The sequence below is a fragment of the Oncorhynchus mykiss genome, chromosome 8 (assembly GCF_057628025.1).
Source record: "Oncorhynchus mykiss isolate SJ-2025 chromosome 8, ASM5762802v1, whole genome shotgun sequence".
NCBI lineage: Eukaryota > Metazoa > Chordata > Actinopteri > Salmoniformes > Salmonidae > Oncorhynchus > Oncorhynchus mykiss.
This window is the reverse complement of record NC_143029.1, coordinates 27,440,283-27,453,018: the sequence shown is the minus strand read 5'-3', so window position 1 is coordinate 27,453,018 and position 12,736 is coordinate 27,440,283. Positions and strand designations below refer to the sequence as shown.

Here is a 12,736-nt window from a genome sequence, read left to right as displayed (position 1 = left end):
TAATGCGTGATGGTACAGAACGGCATAGGCAAGATGCAGTAGATGGTATAGAGTACAGTATATAGATGTGAGATGAGTAATGTAAACATATAAAAGTGGCATTGTTTAAAGTGGATAGTGATACATTTTTTACATTCATTTTTTCCATTATTAAAGTGGCTGGAGTTGAGTCAGTATGTTGGCAGCAGCCACTCAATGTTAGTGGTGGCTGTTTAACAGTCCGATGGCCTTGAGATAGAAGCTGTTTTTCAGTCTCAGTCCCTGCTTTGATGCACCTGTACTGACCTCGCCTTCTGGATGATAGCGGGGTGAACAGGCAGTGGCTCGGGTGGTTGTTGTCCTTGATGATCTTTATTGCCTTCCTGTGACATCGGGTGGTATAGGTGTCCTGTAGGGCAGGCAGTATGCCCCCAGTAATGCATTGAGTTGACCACACCACCCTCTGCAGAGCCCTGCGGTTGCGGACGAAGCAGTTGCTGTTCCAGACGGTGATAAAGCCCAACAGGATTCTCTCAATGGTGCATCTGTAGAAGTTTGTGAGGATCATAGGCGCCAAGCCAGATTTCGTTAGCCTCCTTTTAGTGAATGCTCTTCACAACACTGTGTGGCTGAACCATTTCAAGGTTATTAGTGATGTGGACGGCAAGGAACTTCAAGCTTTTCACCCTCTCCACTGCAGCCCCATCGATGTCCACAATCTGTTCCTTTGTTTTGTTGACGGAGGGGTCATTTTTCCTGGCTCCACTCCACCAGGGCCTTCGGTATCCTCCCTGTAGGATGTCTCGCCATTATTGGTAAAATCAGGCCTACCACTGTTGCATCGTATGCAAATAAGATGATCAAGTTGGAGACGTGTGTGGCCACGCAGTCATGGGTGAACAGGGAGTACAGGAGGGGGCTGAGCATGCACCCATGTTGAGGACGTAGTCGATTTTCCTTTTATAATCCGTGATTGTCTGGAATCCCTGCCACATACAGTTGAAGTCGGAAGCTTACATACACTTAGGTTGGAGTCATTAAAACTCGTGTTTCAACCACTCCACAAATTTCTTGTTAACAAACTATAGTTTTGGCAAGTCGGATAGGACATCTACTTTGTGCATGACAAGTAATTTTTCCAACTATTGTTTAGGCAGATTATTTCACTAACAATTCCAGTGGGTCAGAAGTTTATACACTAAATTGACTGTGCCTTGAAACAGCTTGGAGAATTCCAGAAAATTATGTCATGGCTTTAGAAGCCTCTGATAGGCTAATTGACATAATTTGAGTCAATTGGAGGTGTACCTGTGGATGCATTTCAAGTCCTACCTTCAAACTCAGTGCCTCTGCTTGACATCATGGGAAAATTCCCCCCCAAAAAATCTGCCAAGAAATATGTTTTTTTGTAGACCTCCACAGGTCTGGATCATCCTTTGGAGCAATTTCCAAACACCTGAAGGTACCATGTTCATCTGTACAAACAATAGTATGTAAGTATAAACACCATGGGACCACGCAGCCGTCATACTACCCAGGAAGGAGATGCGTTCTGTCTCCTAGAGATGAACGTAATTTGGTGCGAAAAGTGCAAATCAATCCCAGAACTGCAGCAAACGACCTAGTGAAGATGCCAAAAGTATCTATATCCACAGTAAAACTAGTCCTATATCGACAACCTGAAAGGCCGTTCAGCAAGGATGAAGCCACTGCTCAAAAAACGCCATAAAAAAGCCAGACTACGGTTTGCAACGGCACATGGGGACAAAGATCATACTTTTTGGAGAAATGTCCTCTGGTCTGATGAAACAAAAATAGAACTGTTTGGCCATAATGGCCATCTTTATGTTTGGGGTGTGGGGGGGGACTTGCAAGCCGAAGAACACCATCCTAAACGTGAAGCACAGGGTTGGCAGCATCATGTTGCGGGCGTGTTTTGCTGCAGGAGGGTCTGGTGCACTTCACAGGGGGGAAAATGAGGGAAAATGATGTGGCTATATTGAAGCAACATCTTAAGACGTCAATCAGGAAGTTAAAGCTTGGTCGCAAATAGGTCTTCCAAATGAACATCGACCCCAAGCATACTTCCAAAGTTGTGGCAAATTGGCTTAAGGACAACAAAGTCGATATTGGAGTGGCCATCACAAAGCCCTAACCTCAATCCCATAGAAAATTTGTGGGCAGAACTGAAAAAGCGAGTGCGAGCAAGGAGGCCTACAAACCTAACTCAGTTACACCAGCTCTGTCAGGAGGAATGGGCCAAAATTCACCCAACTTATTGTGGGAGGCTTGTGGAAGGCTACACGAAACATTTGACCCAAGTGAAACAATTTAAAGGCAATGCTACCAAATACTAATTGAGTGCATGTAAACTTCTGACCCACTGGGAACGTGATGAAAGAAACAAATGCTGAAATATATCATTCTACTATTATTCTTACATTTCACATTCTTAAAATAAAGTGGTGATCCTAACTGAGCTAAGACAGGGAATTTTTACTATGATTAAATATCAGGAATTGTGAAAAACTGAGTTTAAATGTATTTGGCTAAGGTGTATGTAAACTTCCGACTTCAACTGTACGTCTCATGTTCGAGCTGTTTAATTGTGACTCCATTTTGTCTCTGTACTGATATTTTGCCTGTTTGCCTTACGGAGGGCACAGCTGACTGACTGTACTTGTCCATGTTCACAGTCACCTTGCCATGGTTAAATGCGGTGTATCGCCTCCTGGGTGGCGCAGTGGTTAAGGGCGCTGTACTGCAGCGCCAGCTGTGCCATCAGAGTCCCTGGGTTCGCTCCCAGGCTCTGTCGTAACCGGCCGCGACCGGGAGGTCCGTGGGGCGACGCACAATTGGCCTAGCGTCGCCCGGGTTAGGGAGGGCTTGGTCGGTAGGGGTGTCCTTGTCTCATCGCGCACCAGCGACTCCTGTGGCGGGCTGGGCGCAGTGTATGCTAACCAAGGTGGCCAGGTGCACGGTGTTTCCTCCGGCGCATTGGTGCGGCTGGCTTCCGGGTTGGATGTGCGCTGTGTTAAAGAAGCAGCGGCTTGGTTGGTTGTGTATCGGAGGACGCATGACTTTCAACCTTCGTCTCTCCCGAGCCCGTACGGGAGTTGTAGCGATGAGACAAGATAGTAGCTACTACAACAATTGGATACTACAAAATTGGGGAGAAAAAGGGGTAAAATTAAAAAAAAAAAAAAGCGGTGTATCACGCTTTCAGTTTTGCGCAAATTATGCCATCTATCCACGTTTTTTAGTTTGGATAAGTTCTAATCGTCAGTGGGAACATCCTCGATGCACTTCCCGATAAACTCAGTCAGAGCCAGTGTATATGTTATTCTGAGGCAACCTGGAACACATTCTAGTACGCACAATCAAGAAAATCAAGCATAGATTCTAATTGGTCAGACCAAGTTTGAACAGTCCTTACCACGGGTACTTCCCGTTTAAGTATCTGCCTATAGCAAGGGAGGAGCAGAATGGAGGAGTGATCTTATTTGTTGAATTTTGAGGTAGTTTTGCGAGTCAATGTTAAATAGCATTAGTTCAATGACTGGAAGTCCATGGTATCTGCTAGCATGGTAGTAGATACCAATAGAGTTCAAGTCATTGCACTAACGCTAGTTCTACAAAGCAATATGAAATTGTTTTGGTGGATGGTCATACCATGGATCATTTAGCCATTTGATTTTGAATTTTAGGACCCCTTTAGGTATCAAAAATATTTAATTTGGCCTTTACTACTAAAGCACATAGAAACGCATTGATAAATGGCACAAGAAAAAATACTAAATTAAATCATATGGGTTCAAGTTTTGAAGTGTGTCCTATATCTTGGAGATGTAATAATGCTAAAAAAAAACATTTGTTGGACATATTTAACCCCTTTGTTGGCACAAAACTGCCTCCATACTTCTATTCATTTGTACGGGTTACCTTAAGACGAGTCCCGTGACACTTGTGGGGGTTGTAGGCCAAACCATTTGGACGCTACAGAGAAGTTCTTGAGAAGACCAATTTTCGGGATGTCTCCTGGTCTGACAAACACTGCTGTAGCTCAGCCCCCTTTCAACGCAGATGCGGAAGGCCGACAGGCGTATGCGGTGGATTGGGTCGCTGCCAATGCAAAAAAAAAACAGTTCTCCAGCTTAAACTAACAGATGGATTTTTTTTATATATTGTGTTACTTAGAGTAACAGATGCATTAATAGACTTAAGGGCTTCAATGCGCCGCAATTCACTGTAAGTGATAGGGGAAAGTGGAGCTAAATGTAACATGGGTCAATTGTAGGGGAACTTGGGGTAAAAACACCACCCAAGCTCAAAAGTATTTTTCAGGAGGGTGACCGACTAAAAACAAGGGGACGAGGGAACCTCACAGGATGGGCCATACCCAGTGCAGTACTATTGTCAGAAGGACAAAGGATTACAGATCCATGCTTGGAAATTCATAGAATGATGCAAATTTGGTGCCACATTTATTTGTACACAAAAACAAAAGTGCTCTATTAATTACATTTCCTGTTATATGCACAGTAATTAACTGGCTCAAGCCCTCAGACAACTTGATGCATATATTCATTATGTGGATATTTAGTGTTCTCCTAATGTATTAGCCTCTCCAAAAGTGCAGCAGTTATAGCCCAAATCCTCCGCATTCTCTTCACCACCGGAAACTGTGTTTTCGCTTCTGTCTTTTCACTGAAACAAAATGTAAGAGAGAGTCAAAGCAATTTAGGAGAATGGAAACAGCAGGTTTGAGTGCCTTCATTACATTGGGGTCCATTAAAATGCACAAATAATGAGAGAATATACCATAACAATATAAAACATTTCTTTGGTACGACTCGGCTGGGGATAGGGCTGTGGCGCTCACGTATTTGTCAGCCGGTGATCGTCAAGCAAATAACTGTCGGTCTCACAGTAATTGACTGTTAATTAAACATACATTTACCATCTCCTGGCTTCCACGCATAGCCTACAAGCCACTGACTGATGCAGACCTTTGGAACATCTACGTTTAAATGTGTTCGGCCCTGATCTGGCTATGCCATACGGCTGTGGGATACACTAGTTAATTTAGCAGACAGGATTTGCTTGGAATTCCGTTGCATTATTTTGTAGAATGAATAGTACAATTGAACAAAGCTGAATAAAATGGAAAGGATATTTTCTCCAAATGATTTGAGGGAGTGTGCACATGGAATATTCTGTGTTGAGTGGTTAGCAAAGAAATAGGAATTCATTTTTGCTTAATTTAGAGGTATTAATCTAACTTTAGTTCTACAAACACTGGGCTTTATGTTTTAATTTTTAATATATTGTAAGGCTGCATGATATGACACGAATGATTGGAAAAAAGTGAACTCTGCTTTGTTTTTTTGTGCATGCTGAACACACTACATCAGTTACTCATTCACAATTTGACAAGCACTTGATAATGCCTAAAATAAAATCCATGCCGTTTGCGGCCAGCGGCCGTTGTGCCCTTCTCCCTGTGTGCTGTGCGCTCCGAATCACCTCTCACGGCTCTCCATCAAAGTGATCGGGTCTTTCTCACAGGCTACTAGTGATGACAGACATCCTTATTCAATTCCAAGGTGCATATTGAAGATATTGGAACAGTCCACATTTACTTTGTCAGCCAACAAGATGAGTAGGCCTAACGAACAACAAAAGTCAGTCTACTATCCCCCATAGTACAAAAGTCAACCTATTTTATTCTGTGCGAGAAATAAATATTCCAAAACACGCCACGTCCCTCGTAGCAATTTTTACACCTAAGCCAGAAAATTCTGTCAGTTTTTTTCTTTTTTTGGGAGATCACCAGTGCTATTAATTAATTGGACGTCTACATTGAAATAATCCCCTATTCACTGTCAAGTGGCATTGGCCTGTTCTTACATGCAGTCTTGTCCTCCTCTGCAGCACTAAGGAGCCAATATTGGATCTTCTGTTCATCTCCTAATGGAAAGGGACACAGCAGAACAAAAATCTATTGTAAGGTTGGTGATGACCAGAGTTAATCAGTGAAATAAAGAGCATAATTTGGCTTGATATAAATATGAATAAACGTTATCAGAGGAATGCTGGTTGGAGGCGCTATAGGAGGACAGGCTCATCGTAATGGCTGGAATGGAATCATATCAAACATATGGGAAACCACTTGACTCCATGTATTCCATTATAGCCAATACTATGAGCCCGTACTCCTATAGCTCTTCCCACCAGCCTCATCTGTATCAATCAAGTGACTTAAAAGCCAGGACAGACAGGTCAAATGCATCAACACAGTACACATTCATCTATCCCTCAAAAGTCAGCTGGCATACACAAACACATGGCCTTTGTGGCTTTCTTTGGCAAATTACCATGAATTGACTGACTTACTACTAAATATCATATTAAGGTGTGGGGACATGCATTGTGTGACAAGAAATAACTACCAAGTCTATTACGCCCCAGCAGCTAGAATTTCTCCATCCACAATTCAACTGTGGGAACATGGCGGCTCTCAATACCAGGCAACAGAAATAGCAGGCCACTAGTACACGAGAGATTGTTGGTGAGGAGATTGGCTCTGCCCTCGACTTACAATAAAAAACGGTAACTGAAATCAATGGCAGTGTTCACTGCTAAAATAGATACCTATTCAACCAAAGTGGAAAATCTGGAGAAGACTCCATGACCTAGAAACAGCGCCAGCTAAGTTGGAAGGGATAATCAAACTCCTAAAAGAGAAAATGAAATCACTTGAAAATCATTCTTGTAAATTCAATGTGCGGGGTCACAGGACTTGAAACTAGAGTGGAAGCGGGCAACACAACTTCCTTCCTTCTGTTCGGGCAGGAGAAGCTGGGTCCCATGCCACTCATTAACATTGTGCACCACACGGATCAACTCCACAACAGCTCTCACTGTAGGGATCCACAGCTTCGAAGTCAAGCAGCGAATGGTTCACCATGCAGCGTAATCCGGGGCTCTGACCTACACAGGGAAGAGGATCAGCATCTACCCAGACCTAAGTGACAAACTGCTAAAACCGAGGGAGACCTACAACAAAGTGAGATTACAGCTACGAAAGCTAAGCCTGAGATGCGGCTTCATCCACCCAGCTAAACTCATTAAATCTTCCAGAACACAAAACACTATTTGCACAGCCAAAAGATGGTCAAGACTTCCTTGAGAAGCACATAAAACCCAATACACAACTGGACAAGCCGACAGATGAAACCCCATGACTGGCTCATTCAGGTGTGCTATCCATGTACAGTCAGTCATGCAGCATAGCCTATTGCTATGATGCTGTCCTCAGCATAAGACAAATGAGTACACCCCTCATGTTTGGGTACAAGGAACAATATTGCTGAGCATTGAACTTGTAATTATTGCATAATATGTAACATATTGCCTATGTTCCAGAACATTTAAACAGTGATGACACCATGTCAATTAATTAATACATGGATCCTACTGCTATACCTTTTTTGAATGCTAAGTATTAGGCTTGCATGTGTCATATCTATGTTTTACATTTTATTTGTCATTACCCACCCTTACTCATCAAGTCTGCCAACTTATTTGTAAAGGTCTGAATTGTTTACTTATTTTGTTTAGCATCTTTAGTGTTGATGTAAAATAAAAAGCATGGCCCACAAAAAGAAGCTACTGCTGCTACTACTTACATTTCAGAAAAACAATGGCAACACTAGCTATTCCCACCTGGAATTTCAAAGGACTTAATATTCCTATCAATGTTCAAGCAGTCTTGACATTCCTCGCAAGAAACCATATTGATATAGCAATGCTCCAAGAAACACACCTGCGCCAAAGAGACCGAATAGAGAACCACTTGTACAAACAAAACTAATCGTGGAATCGCAATAATACATACTCAAATTCCCTATCCTTGGTAAAGGCAAAGAAAGCATAATCACTTTCCTAAAATGGATCCATAACGGAAATAAAAAAAAAATGCCTTTATTAATGTGTATGCTCCAATTGATATGATCCTCTCAACAGCATATTTGTTGGAATTAACTGAACACCAACTGGTTATTGGGACAGACATGAATGCCAATCTGGACTAATCTAATAAGACCAACAATCCACAGGCAACCAAGGCTCTCCAACATATACTATCTGATCACAACCTCATTGACGCATGGCGAGCTCATAACCCTAAAAAAAGAGAACACTTTCTATTCAAACAGGTACAAAACATTCTCCCGAATCAATTTCATACTAAACTCAGCAAAAAAAAGAAAACGTCCCTTTTTCAGGACCCTGTCTTTCAAAGATAATTCGTAAAAAATCCAAATAACTTCACAGATCTTCATTGTAAAGGGTTGAAACACTGTTTCCCATGCTTGTTCAATGAACCATAAACAATTAATGAACATGCACCTGTGGAAAGGTCGTTAAGACACCAACAGCTTACAGACAGTAGGCAATTAAGGTCACAGTTATGAAAACTTAGGACACTAAAGAAGCCTTTCAACTGACTCTGAAAAACACCAAAAGAAAGATGCCCAGGGTCCCTGCTCATCTGCGTGAACGTGCCTTAGGCATGCTGCAAGGAGGCATGATGCAAGGAGACTGCAGATGTGGCCAGGGCAATAAATTGCAATGTCCGTACTGTGAGACGCCTAATACAGCGCTACAGGGAGAGAGGACGTTCAGCTGATTATCCTCGAAGTGGCAGACCACGTGTAACGACACCTGCATAGGATCGGTACACCCAAACATCACACCTGCGGGACAGGTACAGGATGGCAACAATAACTGAACCGAGTTACACCAGGAACGCACAATCCATCCATCAGTGCTCAGACTGTCCGCAATAGGCTGTGAGAGGCGGGACTGAGGGCTTGTAGGCCTGTTGTAAGGTAGGTCCTCACCAGACATCCCCGTCGCCTATGGGCATAAACCCACCGTCGCTGGACCAGACAGGACTGGTGATGGTCGGATTCACGTTTATCGCTGAAGGAATGAGCATTACACCGAGGCCTGTACTCTGGAGCAGGATTGATTTGGAGGTGGAGGGTCCGGCATGGTCTGGGGCGGTGTGTCACAGCATCATCGTACTGAGCTTGTTGTCATTGCAGGTGTCATGACACATTTTAGATTCTTCAAAGTAGCCACCCTTTGCCTTGACAGCTTTGCACAATCTTGGCATTCTCTCAGCCAGCTTCATGAGGTAGTCACCTGGAATGCATTTCAATTAACAGGTGTGCCTTGTTGAAAGTTAATTTGTGGAATTTCTTTCCTTCTTAATCCGTTTGAGCCAATCAGTTGTGTTTTGACAAGGTAGGGGTGGTATACAGAAGATAGCCCTATTTAGTAAAAGACCAAGTCCATATTATGACAAGAACAGCTCAAATAAGCAAAGAGAAATGACAGTCCATCATAACTATAAGACATGGACAGTCAATGCAAAACATTAAGAACTCTGAATATTTATTTATGTGCAGTCGCAAAAACCATCAAGCGCTGTGATGAAATTGGCTCTCATGAGGACAGCCACAGTAAAGGAAGACCCAGAGTTCTCTGCTGCAGAGGATAAGTTCATTAGAGTTTAGTGTACCTCAGATTGCAGCCCAAATAAATGCTTCACTGAGTTCAAGTAAGACATCAACTGTTCAGGAGACTGCATAAACCAGGCCTTCATTGATGAATTGCTGGAAAGAAAACGACAAAGAGACTTGCTTGACCCAAGAAACACGCGCAATGGACATTAGACCGGTGGAAATCTGTCCTTTGGTCTGATGAGTCCAAATTGGAGATTTGTGATTCCAACCGCTGTATCTTTGAGATGCAGAGTAGGTGAACGGATGATCTCCACATGTGTAGTTCCCATGGTGAAGCATGGAGGAGGAAGTGCGATGGTGTGGGGGTGCTTTTCTGGTGACACGGTTGGTGATTGTTAAGGGATTTTTATAAATAATGACTAAATTATGTATACATTTCAATCAGGACTGACTAAATCAGAATACTGTATAGATATAGATAGATTATAGATTTTATTTTAATCCTAGTACTGAATATAATGTGTGTAATTATAATCAAGAATTAGAACAAAGACCGTCTGTTCCTTGGTAGAAACAAATGAACTTATCGTCAGACTGACTAGAATGCTTATCTACACAGGGAGACCTTGGCTTGGTCGTAAATTACCTAAACCGGTGTGGGACAATGTAGGAAGGCTTGTGAACTATACTGCCATTGTATCGGAGTGGAGGAGGGACGGGACAGTTTAAAACTTGACGCCATTTTCAGTTTATAACCTGTTGTAAATTGTATCATGTTCAGTACTCTCGAGAATAAACGCTATTGCTTGATTTTGAGACTGGTCTTGCCCATTTTATGCAAATAAGTATCTTACAATCCTTAGAAATGGGCTGAGTGTATTAATTGAATTGGGTAATAAACATATAGGAATTTAATTCCTTCTAACAGTGATTTATTTAGAATTCAAGGCACACTTAACCAGCATGGCTAACACGGCATTCTGCAGGGATACGCCATTCCATCTGGTTTACACTTAGTGGGACAATCATTTGTTTTTCCACAGGACAATGACCCAAAACACATCTCCAAGCTGTGTAAGGGCTATTTGACCATAAAGGAGAGTGATGGAATGCTGCATCAGATGACCTGGCCTCCACAATCACCCGACCTCAACCCAATTGAGATTGCGGCCCATCTCATCCCAAACAGAGTCAATGAAAAGCAGCCAACAAGTGCTCAGCATGTGTGGGAGCTCCTTCAATATTGTTGTTAAAGCATTACTCATGAAGCTGGTTTAGAGAATGCCAAGAGTGTGCAAAGCTGTCAAGGCAAAGGGTGGCTACTTTGAAGAATGTCAAATATATTTTGATTTGTTTAAAAAAAAAGAATTGGTTACTACATGATTCCATACGTGTTATTTCGGGCAGCAGGTGCCTAGTGGTTAGAGCGTTGGGCCAGTAACCCAAAAGGTTGCTAGATCGAATCCCCAAGCTGACAAGGTAGTTAACCCACTAGGCTGTCACTGTAAATAAGAATTTGTTTTTAATTAACTGACTTGCCTACTTAAATAAAAAAGGTTAAATACATTTTTAAAAAATCATAGTTTTGTTGTATTCACTATTATTCTACAACACTACAAGGAAAATGGCACCAACTGCTTCGCTTCTCGTCCTTGGGAAACCTTGCACCATTTTTTAATGTATTATTTCTTACATTGTTAGCCCAGAAAATCTTGTGTTACATACAGCCATGAAGAACTATTGGATATCAGAGCAGCGTCAACTTACCAGCACTACGACCAATAATATGACTTCCCTGAAGCGGATCCTTCGTTTGCGCCACCCAGGGCTTTGAACTGATTCGAGGCCGACCTAAAACAACACCGCCGGAGAAGAGGAAGCCGGAGGCGGTCTCCTAGTCAGACTTAGGAGGCACACGTCACCAGCCGCTTCAGAGTATATTACTCGCTAACGTCCAGTCCCTAGATAAAGTTTACGAGATCAGAACAAGGGTTGCTTTCCAGAGAGACAAGGATTGTACACTCTGTTTCACGGAAACATGGCTCTTGGGATATTGTCGTGGCAGAATCAGAATTCTTTAGGTAACATTTATAAATAAGATGTTTTACTCATTTTATAGCATGCTTATGTGGGAAAGTTACTTGGGCCCAGAGAGGGGAGAGGTCTGGTTAGTCTTATCTGTGAATGTGTCATGTGTAAACGTATCTTTTGAACCACGTGAAGGGATGATTGAGCGGGAACAAATTATCTCTTGGCTCCACAATGTCTGTGTGCCAGTCACTGGCTCTCTGTGATCTTCTCCAGGAGGGGGTGTATTTGATATATGCCATTGGGTGAGGTAATGGTGTTGGTCTGGAATGGTACCAAGAGCGAGATAAGAACATAGTTTAGGAGACCAAAACTGAACGATAATTTATAGCCAATGCTGTCTGGCTATATGCGTTTTTGCTATAAAGGATCTCAGTTGCAATGTGTAAGCACTCAGAATTCATTTATAGACACTGAATTGATCTGAGAGTCACAGGGTTGTGATGGAGCTCACATAATTAAAGATGGACTTTATGATAACTGTCTTATGTGTGGTTTGCGCTCTTGTGATTTGGTAATACAGGAAATTTCCACTACAATATACTGTGGGAGTCGGTCCAGCCATCTGGATTCTCAGTGCATCGCCCTGACAGGAATAAACATCTCTGTGAAGAAGGGCGGGGGTGTATGTTTCATGGTGTAATTGTAATAACATACAGGAAACTCAAGTCTTTGTTCACTTGACCTAGAATTCCTGTATTACCTCCCAAGAGAATTATCTTCAGTTATACACGGCTGTGACCATTTCCCCTTAAGCCGATACAACGACGGCCCTCAAGGAATTTCACTGGACGTTATGCAAACTATATACATAGATACAGCATTTATTGTAGCTGGAGATTTTAAGCAAATTTTAGGAAAAGGCACCCTAAATTCTACCAACACTCACGCTGGGAAAAAACTGGACCATAGTTACTCTAACTTCCGGGATGCATATAAGACCCTCCCCCACCCTCCTTCTGGCAAATTTGCCCCTCCCTTCCTATAGGCAGAAACTCAAAACAGGAAGTACCCGTGAAAAATATTATTCAACGCTGGTCTGACAAATCAGAATCCACCCTTCAAGATTGTTTTGATCATGCGGACTGGGATATGTTCTGGGTAGCGTCTGAGAATAATATGGACGTGTAACA

The 12,736-nt window shown here is 42.5% G+C and overlaps 1 protein-coding gene across 2 annotated transcripts in view; it reads right to left on the bottom strand.

Moving 5' to 3' along the window:
* Positions 1-4,438: 4,438 nt before the first annotated feature.
* Positions 4,439-12,736, bottom strand: part of LOC110529717 (snRNA-activating protein complex subunit 1) — a 31,285-nt gene continuing 22,987 nt past the window's right edge. For both annotated transcript variants that reach the window (XM_036985195.2, XM_036985197.2), the window contains 2 exons: positions 5,890-5,949; positions 4,439-4,686 (listed from right to left, as the gene is read on the bottom strand). In XM_036985195.2, the coding sequence (XP_036841090.1) occupies positions 4,649-4,686; positions 5,890-5,949 (98 nt within the window). In that variant the 3' untranslated portion in view covers positions 4,439-4,648. The remainder of the gene's footprint in view (positions 4,687-5,889; positions 5,950-12,736) is intronic.